This window comes from Otolemur garnettii, unplaced genomic scaffold (assembly GCF_000181295.1).
Source record: "Otolemur garnettii isolate 467f Iridium unplaced genomic scaffold, OtoGar3 scaffold00031, whole genome shotgun sequence".
NCBI lineage: Eukaryota > Metazoa > Chordata > Mammalia > Primates > Galagidae > Otolemur > Otolemur garnettii.
In genome coordinates, this window is record NW_003852426.1 from 9,577,328 (window position 1) to 9,594,744 (window position 17,417).

At 39.1% G+C, this 17,417-nt stretch overlaps 1 protein-coding gene and 1 non-coding gene across 2 annotated transcripts in view; one reads left to right on the forward strand and one right to left on the reverse strand.

The window, feature by feature from the left end:
* The window catches only part of DNAH8 (dynein axonemal heavy chain 8), a 294,583-nt gene that overhangs the window by 94,617 nt on the left and 182,549 nt on the right, over window positions 1-17,417 (forward strand). Inside the window, exons 26-31 of the mRNA XM_003789318.3 lie at window positions 3,230-3,426; window positions 3,902-4,028; window positions 6,998-7,233; window positions 8,965-9,069; window positions 13,351-13,464; window positions 15,301-15,363. Coding sequence (XP_003789366.3) covers window positions 3,230-3,426; window positions 3,902-4,028; window positions 6,998-7,233; window positions 8,965-9,069; window positions 13,351-13,464; window positions 15,301-15,363 — 842 coding nt within the window. The remainder of the gene's footprint in view (window positions 1-3,229; window positions 3,427-3,901; window positions 4,029-6,997; window positions 7,234-8,964; window positions 9,070-13,350; window positions 13,465-15,300; window positions 15,364-17,417) is intronic.
* On the reverse strand, window positions 10,934-10,993 carry LOC111725125. The gene has a single exon (XR_002773267.1). It is a non-coding gene; the product is annotated as a U7 small nuclear RNA (small nuclear RNA).

The following is a 17,417-nucleotide window of genomic DNA, read 5'->3' on the forward strand; positions in this document are numbered from 1 at the left end:
GACTGAATTATTTTCCCCTAAGATCAGCAACAAGACAAGAGTTAGAATGCCAGCTCTCACCACATCTACTCAGCATTACACTGGAGGTTTTACAAAGTGGATCAGATAAGTAAAAAATACCAAAGATATGTAGATTGGAAAGAAAGAAATAAAACTGTCTTTATTAGAAGATGACATAGATGACATGATTTTGTTTATAAAAACAACTTAAGGAATCTACTCCCACAAAGAAACTCTTTATGACTAATAAATGAATTCAACAAGACTTGAGGATACAAGCTTACTATGTCAGTAATAGTCAATAATATTTCTAAATTGTAGCAGTGAACAATGTGAAAGTGAAATTAAGAAAACAGTTGTATTTGCAATAGTATCAAAAAGAATGAAGCAAATGTAACAGAAGTGCAAGACCCATGCCCTGGGAACTGAAAAGCACTGCTGAAAGGTACATCATGTTCATGGACTGGAAGATCCAACGTGGAAAAGTTGGCAGTTCTCCCCACATTGATCCATAAATTTAATACAATTCCTATCAAAATTCCAGAAAGCTTTTTTGCAAACATTAAGCTGATTCTAAAATTTAAATAGGGAATAGGGGAATTCAAAAGGACCTAAAATAGCCAGAAAATTTTGAAAAAGAACAAAGCTAGGGATTATACTTATACTATTTGATTATAAAACTTACTATATAGCTACAAGTTATTAAAATAGTGTGGTGTGGGTCTAAGGACAAACAGATTAATGGGTCAGAATAGAAAATTCATAAATTAACTCTTAAATCTCTAGTCAGTTGACTCTCTGCAAAGATATCAGGTCATTTCAACGGGGGAACAAATAGTCTTTTTAACAAACAATGCTGGAACAATTAGATATATGAGGTCTGACAATTAAGTTTGCAAACTTGTCACTATGCAGTTATGTTGGCAGCACTGTAAAAACAGCTCAGTGAGGTTTCATAACCTTGGTATATCAGTGTCTAACAACTATGGTCGTGTTGATGTGATGTCTTGCTGGGTGATGCTCGTTGTTGAGTATTTTTGTGTGCCATCAGGAGAATGTTGGAGCTTGAATCAGAGTGACAAACACTAAATTTCTTGTTAAACTTGGCAAGAGTGAAAGTGAGATTAGTGACACATTTGTCCAAGTTTATGGGGGTAATGCCATGAAGAAAATGGCAGTGTACAAATGGATTAAATATTTTTCTGAGGGGAGAGAAAGAGTCACTGATGAAGAGAGGTTGGTGCAGCCAGTAACAAGCAGAACTGACAAAACCATTGCAAAATTTTTGAATTATGTGTCAAAATTGTTGTCTGGCTGTAAGAAGCATAGCAGACAAGTAAACATTGATGAGAAACAGGAAAATCTTAACCGAAAATCTTGGCATGAGAAAGGTGTGTGCAAAAAAAGTTCCTGAAGGAGCTCAGCAATGAACAAAAGCAAAGGAGAGTCCAAGCTTGGCAAGACCCTTTGGAGAGGCAAGATGGTGTTTGGGCCATGTCATCACTGGATGTGCCAATACGACCCTGGAACAAAATGTAAACGTGCACAGTGGAAGTCAGCCAATTCTTCATGACCAAAAAAGTTCCATCAGCCCAAATAAAAAAGAGTTGAATAGTGTTGTTAACATTTTTGCTATCAGAGAGATTATTCATTATGAATTTGTGCCAACTGGATAAGTAGTTAACCAAGAAGTACTGGAAAGACTGCATGAGAAAGATGAAAATGATCTGAACTTTTCACCAACAACTCATGGCTCTTGCATCACTACAATGCACCAGCTCACACAGCACTGTGTATGAGGGAGTGTTTAGCTATAAACAAATAACAGAATTAGAGTACCCTCCCTACTCACCACGACTCTCCTATGACTTTTTTCTTTACTCAAAGATAAAGGAAATATTGAAAGGACAACATTTTGGTGGCATTCCAGGACATCAAGGGTAATATGATAGCTCTGATGGCCATTTCAGAAAAAGAGTTGCAAAACTGCTTTTCAGGGTGGACTAGACTCTAGCATTGGTGCATAGCTCTCCAAGGGGAGTACTTCAGAGGTGTAGTGGTATTCAGCAATGAGGTATGTAGCACTTTTTCTTTCTTTCTTTCTTTTTTTTTTTTATTAAATCATAACTGTGTACATTAATGCAATCATGGGGTATAGTGTGGTGTTTTCATATACAATTTGAAATATTTTCATCAAAGTGGCTAACATAGCCTTCATGTCATTTTCTTAGTTATTGTGTAGCACTTTTTCTATTACAAGTTCTTGAACTTAATTGTCAGACCTCCTATATGATGGACTGCTTTTCAACAGTAAAAAGGATTGAACTATAAGACATACAATAACACTTATTAGTTAATTAATTGAAGCTTATGTTTTGCATTTTCTTTTGCTTTAATTTTTATTAAATTTAATTTTTATAAAATATATTAAATTTAATTTTTATTAAATATAAGACAAATAAAAGAGCAAGTGAGTGGCCTGGGCTCAGAGGGGATCATGATATATTCAACAGACGCCAGTCAGCTTCAGCAAACACATAGGCCCCATCCTATAAGATGATACCATTTTAGAAGAAAGGCTGGACATCTGGAATTTCATGTGAAATGTCATGATTTTTAATGTTAACACTATGTTAAAAGAAAATAAAGTGTTGCGTGGGCCAAACAAGAGTGTCTGTATGGTTTTTGCTTGATGGAGAATATTTGAGAATTTTCAATCAAGGCAATGATCCGACTTGCGTTTTGTTGCGAGGTATTTATAGTAGTGGTAACAGTTACTGCATGATCTCTGTATACCACGTGCTGAGCTGGAGATGACCACAGATTAAATTACTCGTCTAAATCATTTGGGTAATAAACGTAGTGTCTCTCCTTTAACCATTATGCAATTTCACCTCTTTTAACCTTTTCTTAAAGGACTTTTTAAAATGGTGTGGGTTTTAATCATTGTCTTTCAGTTCTTTTCTCTGACTAATACAGTTCTTCCAGATTAGAGCAATCTAGACCTCCAAATATAACACAGTGGTTTAATAAGAATAAGTGAATTAGCAAGAAAATAGCTCTAATTACTCAGAAAGCTCTTAATTACTTGGAGAGTCTCTTAAAACAATTAGGGATATAAAAATAGGTAATGAAGTTGAACATAGAATTGCTTCTCCATCTTCTGGCTAAGATCAAGTGTAACGTTGAATACAGACGTTATTTAAAGTATAAAAACATCTGTTTTCAGAATCTTTTGAAGAAGTTATTCCTGCAAGGAAGCTGAAGAATTTCTACCCGGGTGTAGCAGAGCACAAGGATATTTCCAAGCTGGTCCTCCTCCTTTCTTCCTCTGTGAATTCTTTAAGAAAGGCAGCACATGAGGCCCTGCAGGACTTTCAGAAGTATAAGACTCTCTGGACAGAGGACCGAGACGTGAAAGTGAAGGTGTATTTCCTCTACTGGTGATGTTGTTTGGGTTTGAATTGTTTGTCTCTAACTCTTGAGCATGAACTAGCAGAGGCCTAGGACCTGTCAATGCCAGCACCCGAAGCATTCTAGCGGGTGTGCTTCTCACAGGGACAGTGGATAAAAATGAGGCTCTCACAGATTTTGTTTAATTCCCTTAAACAGTGTATACTGTCCAGAGGCCATGTATTCAGGGGTGTGTGACACCTACGTAGACCCAGCTGTATTTTTGGTTAGAGTTCTGCCCAGCCATTCCCAGCAGACTGTGAAATTCCCCCTCGGAGCCTCCTCTCAGTACTGCCAGGGTATCTCGTTCTTTGTCCAGCTTCTGGCCCCATAGCACATGCAAGTGTAGACATATACAAGCAAATGTACTTTTCCGACTTAACTATCATGAGTATAATATTTGTGCTGTTAAATATTAAAGGAAATATTAACTATCCCCTCACTATAGGAGTTTTTGGCTAACAATCCCTCTCTGACGGAAATCAGATCAGAAATTCTACGCTATGCTACTTTTGAACAGGAGATTGATGAGTTGAAGCCTATTATTATTGTAGGAGCACTTGAATTACATACAGGTATTTAAAAATTTTACATTATGTAAAGTATCTGTATTTTCATATGAAATGTTACTTTATTTAGCAAGCAGTTATTCACCTACCTTGGTATAATATTATACGTGTTACATAGTTCTGGGCTATCAATATTCTTCACACTACACAGGCTAGTTCCTCAAATAGCAGTCAAATAACTAAAACTACAGGTGAAGTTCTTTTTTAAGTCACTGTGAGGAGGGGATTGTGTGCATGAGATCAGAGTCAGTTTGTTGAGAACTTGATCCATCTGGGCATCTGGGACTGGAGTATCAAAGGTTGATGAGACAGCAGGAAAGACTGAGATGGCGTCATTGCTTACCACAGTGAGGGAGAGCTGTGCTGGTCAGGCAGTGTCTGGCAAGGCAGACTGCTGGTCTTACCCAGGGTGTCTGGGAAGCATGTGGCTCTAGGACTGTGGATTTAAATAGGTTGACACCTTCTGTAGAAGGATGTTTACTCAGGTGAGACAGCTGGTGATTGGCACTTAGGGGCAGTTTTTTGCCTATATCCCACCTGATGAGTTGACATTTGTAGGAAAGGGGCTGATACCAATTGGCCTGCAACAGTATGAGAACTGAGGTGAACTAGTCTATGGTTTGGGTTTAAAACTGGTTGTGGCAGTTGTTACCATGGTTACAGAACAATACTCTTGTCCTAAGTTTGTGGGAAGAATTTATTCTCAGACAATATTTGAACAACCTATTTTATGTGAATATATCTACCTTAATTAGATTTTCAGATCTATCCTAAAGGAGCTAATGTAACTGTGGCTCTTGAATTTGACCACTTGACCTCTTTAACCCCCATTCTTCTGGCAGTGATAATGACAGAGTCTACTTCATGTGAGACACTTAGCAGAGAACTCAACAAATAGTTGATGTTCAACAAATATTAAATCCTCTTGCTATTATATAACTACCAAGAGAGGATTTAGCAACTTGGGAGGCTGAGGCAGGAGGATAGCTCAAGGCTAGAAGTTCAAGTCTAGCCTGGGCAACATAGTGACAACCCTCATCTCTAAAAAAAAAAAGTAGGAAAAATTAGCTGGGTGCAGTGGCGTATCAGTAGTCCTCGCTTTTGGAAGGAGCGTTACTGGAGCCCAGGAGTTTGAGGCTATAATAAGCTATGATTGTGCCATTGTGCTCCAGCCTGAGTGACAAGAGTGAGGGAAAGAATAAAAGGAAGTATTCAGTTAGGTGAAGAATCACAAGTACTTGAGGGGATTTCATGTAGAATTTGGAGATTTCCCCTGAAGTACCTCCTATTCTTTCTTAAATAGTTACAGCAACTTCTGTAAAGTTTTAGAAACAGTATCCTATTACTTAAAAAAAATTGTCTTCTCATAATAGTTAGCACTATGATCTTTTTTTTTTTTTTTTTAGACAAAGTCTCACTTTGTTACCCTTGGTAGAGTGCCATGATGTCATAGCTCACAGCATCCTCCAACTCTTAGCCTTAAGTGATCCTCTTGCCTCACCTCCCTAGTAGCTGGGAGTAGAGGGCCCTGTCACAATGCCTGACTATTTTTGGTTGCAGTTGCCACTGCTGTTTTAGCTGGTTGTGGCTGGGTTTGAACCTGCCACCCTTGGTATATGGGGCAGGTGCCCTACCCACTGAGCCACAGGTGCTGCCCAGCACTATGATCTTTAATACAAGAAGCACCTATAAGCTGGGCATGGTGGGGTGCACCTGTAGTCCCAGAAACTAGGGGGCTGATGGGGAGGATCTTTTGAGCCCAGGATTTTGAGACTGTAGTGTGCCATGATTGATTGTACCTGGGAATAGCCACTGAACTCCAGCCTGGATGGCACAGTGAGACTCTGTCTCTAAAAGAGAAAAAAGCAACTATAGCTTAGTGTTGTGGTGGGCCAGGTCAGGGGTGCTTGTTTCTGGAGAGAGGGAAATAGAATAGGTAGTGATAATTATGAAGAAAGGGGAAGGATGGCCAAATCCCTCAGGTCTGGAAAGGAGAAAACAGGCCCAGTAGAGGACCTCATGAGATATGATCTCATAGTGTCAATCAACAAGCTGGCTGCATGGTTCTTCTTGGGCCAGACTGTTTCCTTGCCCCCCAGGCCTCTCAGTTTAACTCTTGGAAGGAGAGAGGGGAGCAATCATGTTTCAAGCTTGGCAGGGCTGGGGAGTAGGGGTCTTGAGAGAAAAAGAGAGGAATGGGTAAGAATTGATAAGGTTTAGTTGTTTACTGTAGAGATGTTTCATTTTCAAGAAACAGAAACTCATTTAGAAGCTGTGTTAAGAGAAGGAAAGTAGGCCCCAGAATCCAGGATGCAACTGGGCCTTCAGAATGGATCAGAACCAGTGATGGCATAGGAAGCTGAGGATGTCCTTTCTGTCTGCCTCTCATTTCTTTCTCCCTCTGTGCATGACTATTTCTGCTTCCCAGACCCCATGGCTCACCTTCATATCTCATTCTAGACTCAGGTAGGTTGGGTTGATGTGGAACACTTGCCTAGGCCCAGGGGATAGGGTCAGGTTATACAAGTGCTCTAACTATGTGGATGAGGTAGCCGGTAGAATAACAAGAAAGCTAGAGTAATGGTTTGACAGAAAACAACAGATCTTCTACCATGTGGGGTTCCATAGAGGAAAATGGGGGAGTGAATGAGGACTGCTAATGGGGTGGCCAAAAACAGAGCAAAGTTCATACAAAACAACGTTAGAACTAATTTCAATAATTCTCCTGTAGTTTCCTTCTCATGCACAGCTCCATGGGGGTATCAACTCCCCGGGCATGGGAAGGAAGTCTTCAAAACTTAGTAACTTTTTCAGCACATGGAATCAGGCTAATACATTTCAGATGCTAAGGGGCCACATGTGGTCACTGACTGCCCAGGTGGATAGAACAATTACAGATGCTCAGATCACACATCAAGTGAATGGTTTCAAAATGCCACTTGTGTTCTATTTTCATCTTTTCTTGTCTTCATTAGGGCCAATGAAATTGGCCTTGTCCATTGAGGCTAAGGCATGGAAGATGTTACTCTGTCGATATTTGAATGAAGAATATAAAAAGAAAATGTCAGACATGATTGCATTTATTAATGAATACTTGAAAAAGTTGTCTAGACCCATTCGTGATTTAGATGATGTCAGATTTGCAATGGAAGCCTTGTCTTGTATCCGTGATAATGAAATCCAGATGGATATGACCTTGGGACCAATTGAAGTAAGAAATCATTGCATTTTTCTTTCTTGAAATGCTTTATTTTTGGGATGTGGTGGTAAACTGAGACACACTATAAAGTAATTCTTTAACATATTCCTTCATCTGTTAAATGCCATAATCTGCCTGTTTCTCCTTTCTGATGTTGATGTCTTTGGGGGAATTTTGACAGTTATTAACAGTGAATAGTATACAGAAGAATATCAATATAGCAGTAATGCTGTACTGGCTAGAAAGTGTTCAGTTCTTGATACTGCAGCAACATGTTATGGAGAGGAATGGTTGCATTGTCTCATGTCTATCCTGACATGTAGACAAATTCTCCAATATCTTTGGCTTGCCTTAGACCAGTGGTGGTATGGTAGGAACGGTCCACCCAGGCTCCATAATAAACTGTTGGGAATTTACATCAACAAAAAATATTTTTAGGAAGTTATCACAAATTCAATGTTTTAAAAGAACACAAATTTATTATAGTTCTAGAGATCAGAAGTCCAAAAGTAGGTCTCACTGGGTTGAATTGAGATGAGCTGTGTTTCTTCTGGAGGCTGGCTTTGGGGGAAAATGCATTCCTTGTCTTTCCCGGCTTCTAAGGGCTGCTCCCCTTCCTTGCTCATGGCTCCTCCTGCAGTGGCATCCTTCCTACCTCTGTTCCTGTTGTCATATGTTCTCTGCCTCTGCCTCTCTTTCCCTTGTATAAGCCTTTGTGATTGTAGTGGGTACACCTAGTTAATCTATGGTCCTTTCCCCACACAAGCTTCTTAACTTAATTACATCTGCAAAATCCTTTTGTGGTGTGTGGCAATATATTCACAGGTTTTGGCGATCAGGACATGACAGCATTGGGGAGTCCATTATTTTGTCTATTACACATATTTTATGATTAATATTATTTAGAATGTATGGCACACAGTGACAATAAAAATCAGATTTATAATTAGTTTGATTACAGTTTGTTCTCTATAGATAATATACTCCCTTATTGCCTGCAGTACCTAGGGAGTTGGTACCTTCACTGCCAACTCTTGGTACTCAATGCTTAAGACTCTTTTATGCTTTTTTGGACTCATTTACAATTTACACTCTTTGGGAGCAAATGAACTTCACACTTTTACTGTTTTTTAAAATCTTAGTGTTCAGGAATTATGGATCACTCAGTCCTCAAGACTTAATAAATTGACATTTATTTTTCTGACTGCCAGGAGCAGTGAGCATACAGCATTGTATTCTTCAGTATACAATTTTTTGGTGAAGCCAATTGGCCATCCATCCCTTGGATCATTGAAATTTCTTTTCTTTCTTCTTCTTCTTCTTTTTTTTTTTAGTATCTCCCAAATCATCATTTCATTCCATTCCTTATATAACCAACCCCTATTTTAATAAGGTATGAGAAATTATCTTACATGGTGCTGACAGAAGATCAAGGAGGAGAGAGAGAGAGAAAATGATCCTCGGGATATTTTCCAGCATAGTGTCTCTCGATGTCATCTGCCGACATCCCCATCAGAATTGCCTGTGTGCTTATTAAATGCAGATGTAAGAGCCCATGATCTTGAGGCATTCTCTGGTGGTCAGTGAGAATCTAAAGGTGCTTTTCATACACACTTAATTTTGGAAAACACTCTTCTGGTTTGTTGTCTTCCACTAAGACATAGAAACGTTTCTAGAAGGCATCTAAATCGTTGGCAATTGCTTCCCCTTGTGATATTTCTGAATTTCACCTCCACTCTGCAGGAAGCCTATGCTATTTTAAATAGATTTGAAGTTGAAGTAACCAAAGAAGAATCAGAAGCAGTTGATACCTTGAGATATTCTTTCAACAAATTGCAGAGTAAAGCTGTAAGTACAGATTTAAGTATTTGATCTTTTGTTAAGTCACTATCTCCAGAAAAAAATGTGTTTTGTATTTTTTGAATGCTGACTGTGCAGTCATGTGCATTATACATAATGGCATTTCAGTCAAGGACAGACTGCATGTAGATTGTCTTATAAGTTTATAATACCGTGTTTTTACTGAATCTTTTGGTTTAGACATCATTAGATTCCCAAATGCTTACCATTGTGTTACAGTTGACTGTAATATTCAGTGCAATAACATGCTGTACATGTTTGTAGCCTACGCGCAACAGGCTGTAATATCCAGCCCAAAGTGTGCAGAAAGTTGTATCGTCTAGGTTGGTGTAAGTACACTCTGATGCCTGCACAACAATGAAATTGTATAGTGATGCATTTCTCAAAGTCTTCCCGTTGTTGAGCAGTGCCTGACTGTATACTATTTTAACAGTTTTATTGAGATATAACACACATAAAATTTAACATTTTAAACTATGCAGTTCAGTGATTTTTAGTGTGTTCACAGAGTTGCATAACCACCATCATTATTTAATTTTAGAACATTTTCATTAACCACCAAAGAAATCCTGTACCCATTAGCAGTCGTTCCCCATTCTACCTCAGCCCTGCAACCACTAATCTACTTTCTGTCTCTGTGGATTTTCCTTTTCTGGACATTTCATGGAGATGTAATCATACAGCATGTGGCCTTTTATAACTGACCTTGCATGAGGCTGGACAATTACGTTCAGGACCTCCTCTTAGGAAAATTGCTTTGAAGGGTGGACTAGGTGCTGGTGTCAGTGCATAGCTCATGAAGGGGAGTACATTAAGGTGACTGTAGTGATACTCAGCAGTGAGGTATGTAGCACTTTTTCTAGGGTGAGTTTGTTAACTTAATTGTCAGAACTTTGTATACCATGTTACGTTGATTCAGTTATTTATCAGTGGACACTTGGGTTGCTTCTGTCCTTTGTCTATTATGAATAATGCCGCCCTGAATGTAGGTATACAAATATTTCTTTGTAACTTGCTTTTAATTCTTTTAGATATATATTCAGAAATGGAATTGCTGTATCATATATTAATTCTCATAATCTTGCTTTTAATTTTTAACTTTTTGGAGATAGGTTCTCACTCTCTTGTCCAGGCTGGAGTGCAGTAGCTTACTGTAACCTCAAACTCCTTTGTTCAAGTGATCCTCTTGCCTCATCTGCCTGAGTAGCGAGGACTATAGGTGGGGGCCAGGATGCCCAGCTAAGAGTTCTAAAAATTTTTTTGTAGATATGAAAGTCTCACTATTTACCCAAGCTGGTCTTAAACTCCTGGTCTCAAGTGAGCCTCCTGTCTTGGGCTGCTAAAATCCTGGGATTACAGGCATGAGCCACCACACTTCACCCTATTTTTAATTTTTTGGAGAACTGGCATTCTGCTTTCCATAGTAGCTACACCATTGTACATTGCCTCTAGCAGTGCATAAGTTTTTCAGTTTCTTCACATCTTTGCCAAAACTTGTTATTTTCTGTTTAATTAATTGTAGCTATCCTAATGGGTGAGGTGGTTATCTCGTGATTTTGATTTACATTTTTCCAGTGATTAGTCATATCGGGCCTTTTTTAACATACTGGTTGGCTACTCGTATATCTTCTCTAGAGAAATATTCAAGTCCTTTGCCCATTTATTAATTAGGGTGTTTGTCTTTTTGTTGTTGAGTTGTAGGAGTTCTTTATATGGTCTGGGCATTAACCCCTTATCAGATACATGACTTTCAGATATTTTCCCCCATTCTGTAAGTTTCCTGTTTACTCTGTTGATTGTGTCCTTATAATGCTTTCAATTAAATTAATCAGTTAATTAATTAATATTTTGGGGGTGCTCTGGTGAAGAGCAGAAAACATACTAGACAAATTCTAAAAGAGCTGTAAAACTTGCCTTTCATTTCTCTAAGGCTGCTAGTGTTGCCCCTTCTTTTATTCTTGATTTTGGTAATTTGAGAGGTCGTCCTTATTCTTGTTTAGTCTAGGTATAGGTTTGTCAACTTTGTCAGTCTTTTCAAAGAAGAAACTTTTGGTTTCTTGATTTTTCTATTTTTCTACTCTATCATTGATTTGTGTTCCAGTTTTTTTCTTTTCTTTTTTTTTTTTTGCAGCTTTTTGGCTGGGGCCGGGTTTGAACCTGTCACCTCCAGTATATGGGGCTGACGCCTTACTCCTTGAGCCACAGGCGCCACCCTGTGTTCTAGTTTTTACTATTTCCTTCCTTCTGATTGCTTTGGGTTTAGCTTGTTCTTTTTTGCCTTTTATTAAGATTAGGTTACTGACTTGAAATGTTTTTTAATGTATGCATTTATAGTTATAAATTTGTCTAAACACTTTTTTTTTTTTTGAGACAGAGTCTCACTGTGTTGTCCTCAGTAGAGTGCTGTGGCGTCTACTGCATAGCAACCTCACACTCAAACTCTTGGACCTCAGCCTCCCAAGTAGCTGGGACTATAGGTGCCCACCACTATGCCGACTAGTTTTAGGGATGGGGCCTCTCTCTTGCTCAGGCTGGTCTCAAACTCCTAAGCTCAGGCAATCCACCTGCCTTGGCCTCTCAGAGTACTGGAATTACAGGCATCAACCGCCAGGCTCAGCTTTCCCTACACATTTTTTAAAGTTGGTAAACGTATACACATCACAAGTTAGACATTAAAAATGAACTCCAAGGGACAGTTCACATTCTTTAATTTGAATTTTATTGAATTCAATTCGAATTTGATTGAATTTTATTGAATTCAATTTGAATTTGATTGAATTTTATTGAACATTAATTAAATTGGAAGTTGGGTTAAAATTTCTTGTTTATGGAGAGATTTGTCCCTGATACTGAAGCAAGGCGTAGTAGCAAGGACGCGGAACTGAAATTGGGGTCATGGGTTGTGATTGCAGCTCCGCTGTCACTCACTTGGATGATGTTTGCAAGTTAATGTTTGTTCTCAATTTCTTCCTGTGATCATTTGGGAATATTAATATTTTGTATGCAGTTGGGAGTCTCACTAGAGGCAATGTACAGAAAATACGTTTTAAGTACTCATGTTTGTTTAAATTCATATTCAACATAAACTAATAGCTTCCTTTGGAAAGTGCTTACTGGTTAGTCAGGGGAGTAAATCATAGAGAAGAACTGAGGACCTCTCCATTGAGATTTAGTGAAACCTAATTTTCTGTAATTTTTCAGTGGAAAAGATTCACTTAGGGCTCAGCTCCTGTAGTTTAGCACCTAGGGTGCCGACCACATGTGCCAAGACTGGTGGGTTCTAACCTGGCCTGGGCCAGCTAAACAACAAAGACAACTGCAACAACAACAAAAAAAATAGCCAGGCATTGTGGCAGGTGCCTGTAGTCCCAGCTACGTGGGAGGCTGAGGCAAGAGAATCGCTTAAGCCCAAGAGTTTGAGGTTGCTGTGAGTTGACATCATGGCCCTCTACTGAGGGCGACATAGGAGACTCTGTCTCAAAAAAAAAAAAAAAAAAATTCACTTAAATTGTTTCTCTGTCTCTTTAACTGTTAGTGTTAAATCCATCCTTTTCTATTCTGACCCATCGATAGATGATATTTCTGAGAACAGTTAAGAGCATGGCTCCTGGAATCACACTTCTAGGTTTCAAATCTTGACTTTACCTTGTACTGGTGCTAGAATTCGAGAGTATTCCTGTGTCTCAGTTTCCTTGCCTATAAAATGGGTATCGTATGGGCATAATGTAGTTTACTACATAGAGTTGCTATGAAGAGTAAATGAGTTAATATATGTAAAGAGAATGGCAGATAGCAAGCATTATTTAAGTGCCAGCTGTTACTATGGAAAGTTTAAGCAGAAACTTTCAAGACCATTTTGGAAGGTATCTGCTGTTTTTTTAAATACCTAGAGTGATACCACTTTCTCTTAGGGCATTGCCCCACCCATTGAAGCCACCTGGACCTATTAGAGACTGCTCATTCCAGACCTTACATGTGACCCAGACTGAGCCAGTAATAGTAACTCTTCCCTATCCAAAGCAATGGATCAGTCAGAAAACTTTTGCTAACTACAGTTACAGAGAAAATGACCTTGCTTCTTGAGTCACAAACTAGAATGAACTGAGTCTTCTAGGTACATTTGGGTTGTTAGTGCATTTTATGACAAAGAAACAGAGAATCCTTGTTCATATAGGACATGTCTGAGATAAACTTGCTGGACTAGGATTGTCGTTTTTACTTTTAATATGTTACTTTTACTCTCATGTTGAATGTTCTTTTTTATTCTAGGTTTCTGTTCAAGATGAACTCGTTCAAGTGCAGCCAAAGTTTAAAAGTAGTCTGCTTGAGTCTGTGGAAGTTTTTCGTGAGGACGTGAACAATTTTGCAGAAGCATACGAGCTGGTAAGTTAAGTATTTGCTTGCTGTGTGCTACAATGTTCTGTGATATGTTTATACAAAATGAGTGTGCCGAACCCTGAGAAATAGGAATGTTGCAGGTAAGCAGCTATCTTAGCAGCTGTCAAGAAAAAAAGGAAAGCTAATATTTTAAGCACATCTTATGTGGAAAGAAAGCAGATTTTACTGTTAAAAGGAGCAAGAACTTTGGAGCTTATGGAAAGACCAGAGGGTCTGGTTTTGTCCTTTCATAAGGCCAGAATTCCTGTGGTAGAAAACGTGATCCAGCTTTTGGAAGACTAAGAAGCTGGAAGCTGGAAGTGCCCTAATACCAGGGCATCAAATATCTGATTTTATATTTTTACTGACTTTTAGAGAACCAAAAGGGTCACTGAAAATAAATAATAGATGTCGTGCTGGGTCAGTCCCACAGGCAACTTAAGATGGTATTCTGACTGATAATGTTGATCTTCTTGAAGTTAAACTCAAAATTGGATATGTTCCCCTAAAATACTCTTTCTTACAGAGGTCACAAGGAATCTGAATTCATAAGATGATGTGAGGCTGTTGGTGCCACTAACATAATGCTTTTAAAAAACACGTACTGAACTTAACTTTTTTGATTTGTTCTGTCATTCGGATGTTAAGAGTAAATTAAAATGGAAACTGGGCCTGAAGGATCTCTGAGCAGACAAAGCCAGTTAGGCATCTGTGAACTAACTGGTTAGGCATCTTGAATGACCTAACCTTGAAAGATTTGCAGACATAAGTGAAACTTAAGTAGCTACTTTTTTGTATGTGTATATATTAAAGAAAAAGGATCTTAAACTCAGTCAATCAGAGGCAGCAAATAAACCTTTAACTGTATAACTAGGGACTTTACAGTAGGCTAGGATCAAAGAAGGCGACTTTATAACTGTCACCAAATATTTTCTTTGTATCCCTTCTGTATGCAGTCTGTAGAAACCTGTGCCTTATACTTCTGCAGTGGCGCTCCTGAGCCACGTCTAGTCCTGATTCTTAAATTTCTGTGTGTTCAAATAAATGCGTTAAAAAGTGTATTGTGCCTCAGTTTCCCTTTCACACTTTTATATTGAGAATATGGTCTATTATTTAGTACATCCATAATATTCATGATTGTACAGACCATGTTAATAATCTTAACATTTTTCAATGAGGGATAACCCTTGTCATTTTAATTTGATTTACTATACAGTAAATTCTTTTAGTCCTTTGATTCACTGGGGGACTCTTTTTTGGGGGATTATTTTGCAACTGTGTTATGGTGTATGGCCACCAGAGACTGCCTTCTGCTTCTTACAAGTGTTCAGCTTATGTTTGTTTCTATTTCCATATTGGGCTGAACAATTAGTAAAAAGAGGCTGTTCTCAGAACTCCGTGTCAGTTGTTCTAATGTGCAACTGTGGCATCATCATTTGTAATCATAAATGGAATTCAGCAGTGCTTCCGTGGTACACACTTCATACAGATGTAATTCTGTCACATTTCTTATTAACTGTGCCAAGCTCATTTAAAAATGAGTGGAAGCTGGAGTGATGAAAATGTTCTAAAATGGATTGTGGTCATGGCTGCCCATGAATATACTAAAAAATCATTGAATTGAATACTTCAAATGGATGAATCGTGTAGTGTGTAAATGACATTTCAATAAAGCTGTTGCAAAAAAAAATAAGGAAAGTTTCAAGTACAGGACAAAATCAGATCATTTAAATTAAAAATTAATGCTGATTTATGTAAAAGGAAATGATAGATAAACCCAACAAACTGACAGACAGTATACATGGTTAAGAATGGAAATGGAGGCTGTGTTATTCCTTCTAGGAAGGACCCATGGTTCCAAATATACCGCCCCAAGAAGCAAGCAACAGGCTACAGATATTTCAGGTAAAACCACATTTTTTTTTCTTTTGGGTTACATTGACAATGTGTGATTTTAGAAAACGATTTTAGGGAAAAATTTATGTTTGAAGTTATAAAGAAAAGTTAGTGTTTAAAATACACACAGACTTCAGTTGTATTCCAGTCTGCTAATGGATGTAATTGACACCTTCCTTGTCTCTTCACGCCCTCTCTACAGAGTATCTCTTTGCATTTTTAGAGAAGACTGTTTTGAACTTAAGTGTCTACCCTAGTCTAGTTCTAAGCATCCTGTTTGATATGTAAAGTAATAACAATTCATAGTACAATAAAATTTATCAAGATAAGATTTTGAATATTGGCACCTGTTTTTCCGGCCTTCCCTCTGTGTCTGTTATTTTTCTTCCTTTTGTATCTAGCACTTGAAACTTCCCTACTCCTTTGTCCTACCTCAGGCAGGATAATCAATACACATGGGACCAGGCCACCCATTTACTGTTTTCTCTGCACTTGATTGCTGAGAAAAATCACACACCCGTTTGGATTAATGCTTTGCAAATTCATGGATTCCTATGTAAATTTGTCCTTCAGGAATGGCAGAAAATTCTGTTCTTTGTCCTTGTTCTTTTTCCTGTTTCCTATGGTGGCTGAACAATGTCTTAAAGTTCTCTTTATGCATGACCCCTATCCACCTACATTCCTAGTAGAATAATATTTATCAGATGCCTACTGTGTGGTTTGCTCAATAGGAATTTGGCTAAGAAATGGTTACCCCAGGCCGGGCATGGTGGCTCACATCTATAAGCCTAGCACTCTGGGAGGCCAAGGCAGGAGGATCCCCTGAGCTCAGGAGTTTGAGATAAGCCTGAGCAAAGTGAGACCTTGTCTCTACCAAAAGTAGAAAAAAACAGCTGGGTGTTGTGGGGCCTATTGTCCCAGCTACTCCAGAGGCTGAGGCAGGAAGATCACTTGAGTGTAGGAGTCTGAGGTTGCTATCAGCGAGGCTGATGCTATAGTACTCTAGCTTGGGCAACAGAGTGAGACTATCTCTATAAAAAAAGGAGAAAGAAAAGAAAGAATGGCTCAGTGCCTGTGGCTCAAGTGGCTAAGGCACCAGCCACATACACCTAAGGTGGCAGGTTTGAATCCAGCCTGGGCCCACCAAAACAACAATGATAGCTGCAACCAAAAAATAGCTGGGCACTGTGGCCAGCGCCTGTGGTCCCAGCTACTTGGGAGGCTGAGGCAGGAGGCTCGCTTGATCCCAGGAGTTGGAGGTTGCTGTGAGCTGTGATGCTATAGCACTCTACCCAGGGGGATAGCTTGAGGCTCTGTCTCAAAAAAAAAAAAAAAAGAAAGAAAGAAATGATAATCTCTAAGCTTCTGCTACAACCTGATTGGGAGACAGCAAGCTAGAGAGAATTCCCCAAACCATGTAATGAGCCCTATGATTGAGGTATGTGAAGGTATGTGATGGAAACAGGTATAAGGGGCTCCCAACCCACATGGGGGCTGCTGGGGCAGACAGAGAAGGCTTCCTGGAAAAAGAGGCATCTGAGCTGTGTCTTGAAAGACTAATTAGAGTTTTCCAAGGAGAAGAAGGAGGAAAAGCAAGTTAGACAGAATTCTTGGTTCATACAAAGGCAGTGAGGAGACAAACAGGGAGATTTAGGAAGATGTGGGCAAAGAGGATAGAGAGGGATGGGGCAGCAAAGTGAGCAGAGGCTACTAATGGAGGGTGGGTTGGCTGCGTAAGGAGTGTGGCTCCTACCTGGAGAGCTGGAGGGTTCTAAGCAGGGAGTGACGTGACTAGGTTTAGTTATTTATTTTTTTGAGACAGTCACACTCTTTCGCCTGGGCTAGTATGTAGTGGCACAATCATAGCTCACTGCAGCCGCAAACTCTTGGCCTCAGGTGATCCTCCTGCCTCAGCCTCCCAAAGTGGTGGGAATACAGGTGTGAGCCACCGTTTGCCCTTGTCCTGCCCCACAGTGTTTTGTAACATAACTTTAATGCTGTTTATTGGGAGTTATTGGGCTGGCCTGCTGACAAAGCTGGTACTTTGTTCCTGTTTGACTGGT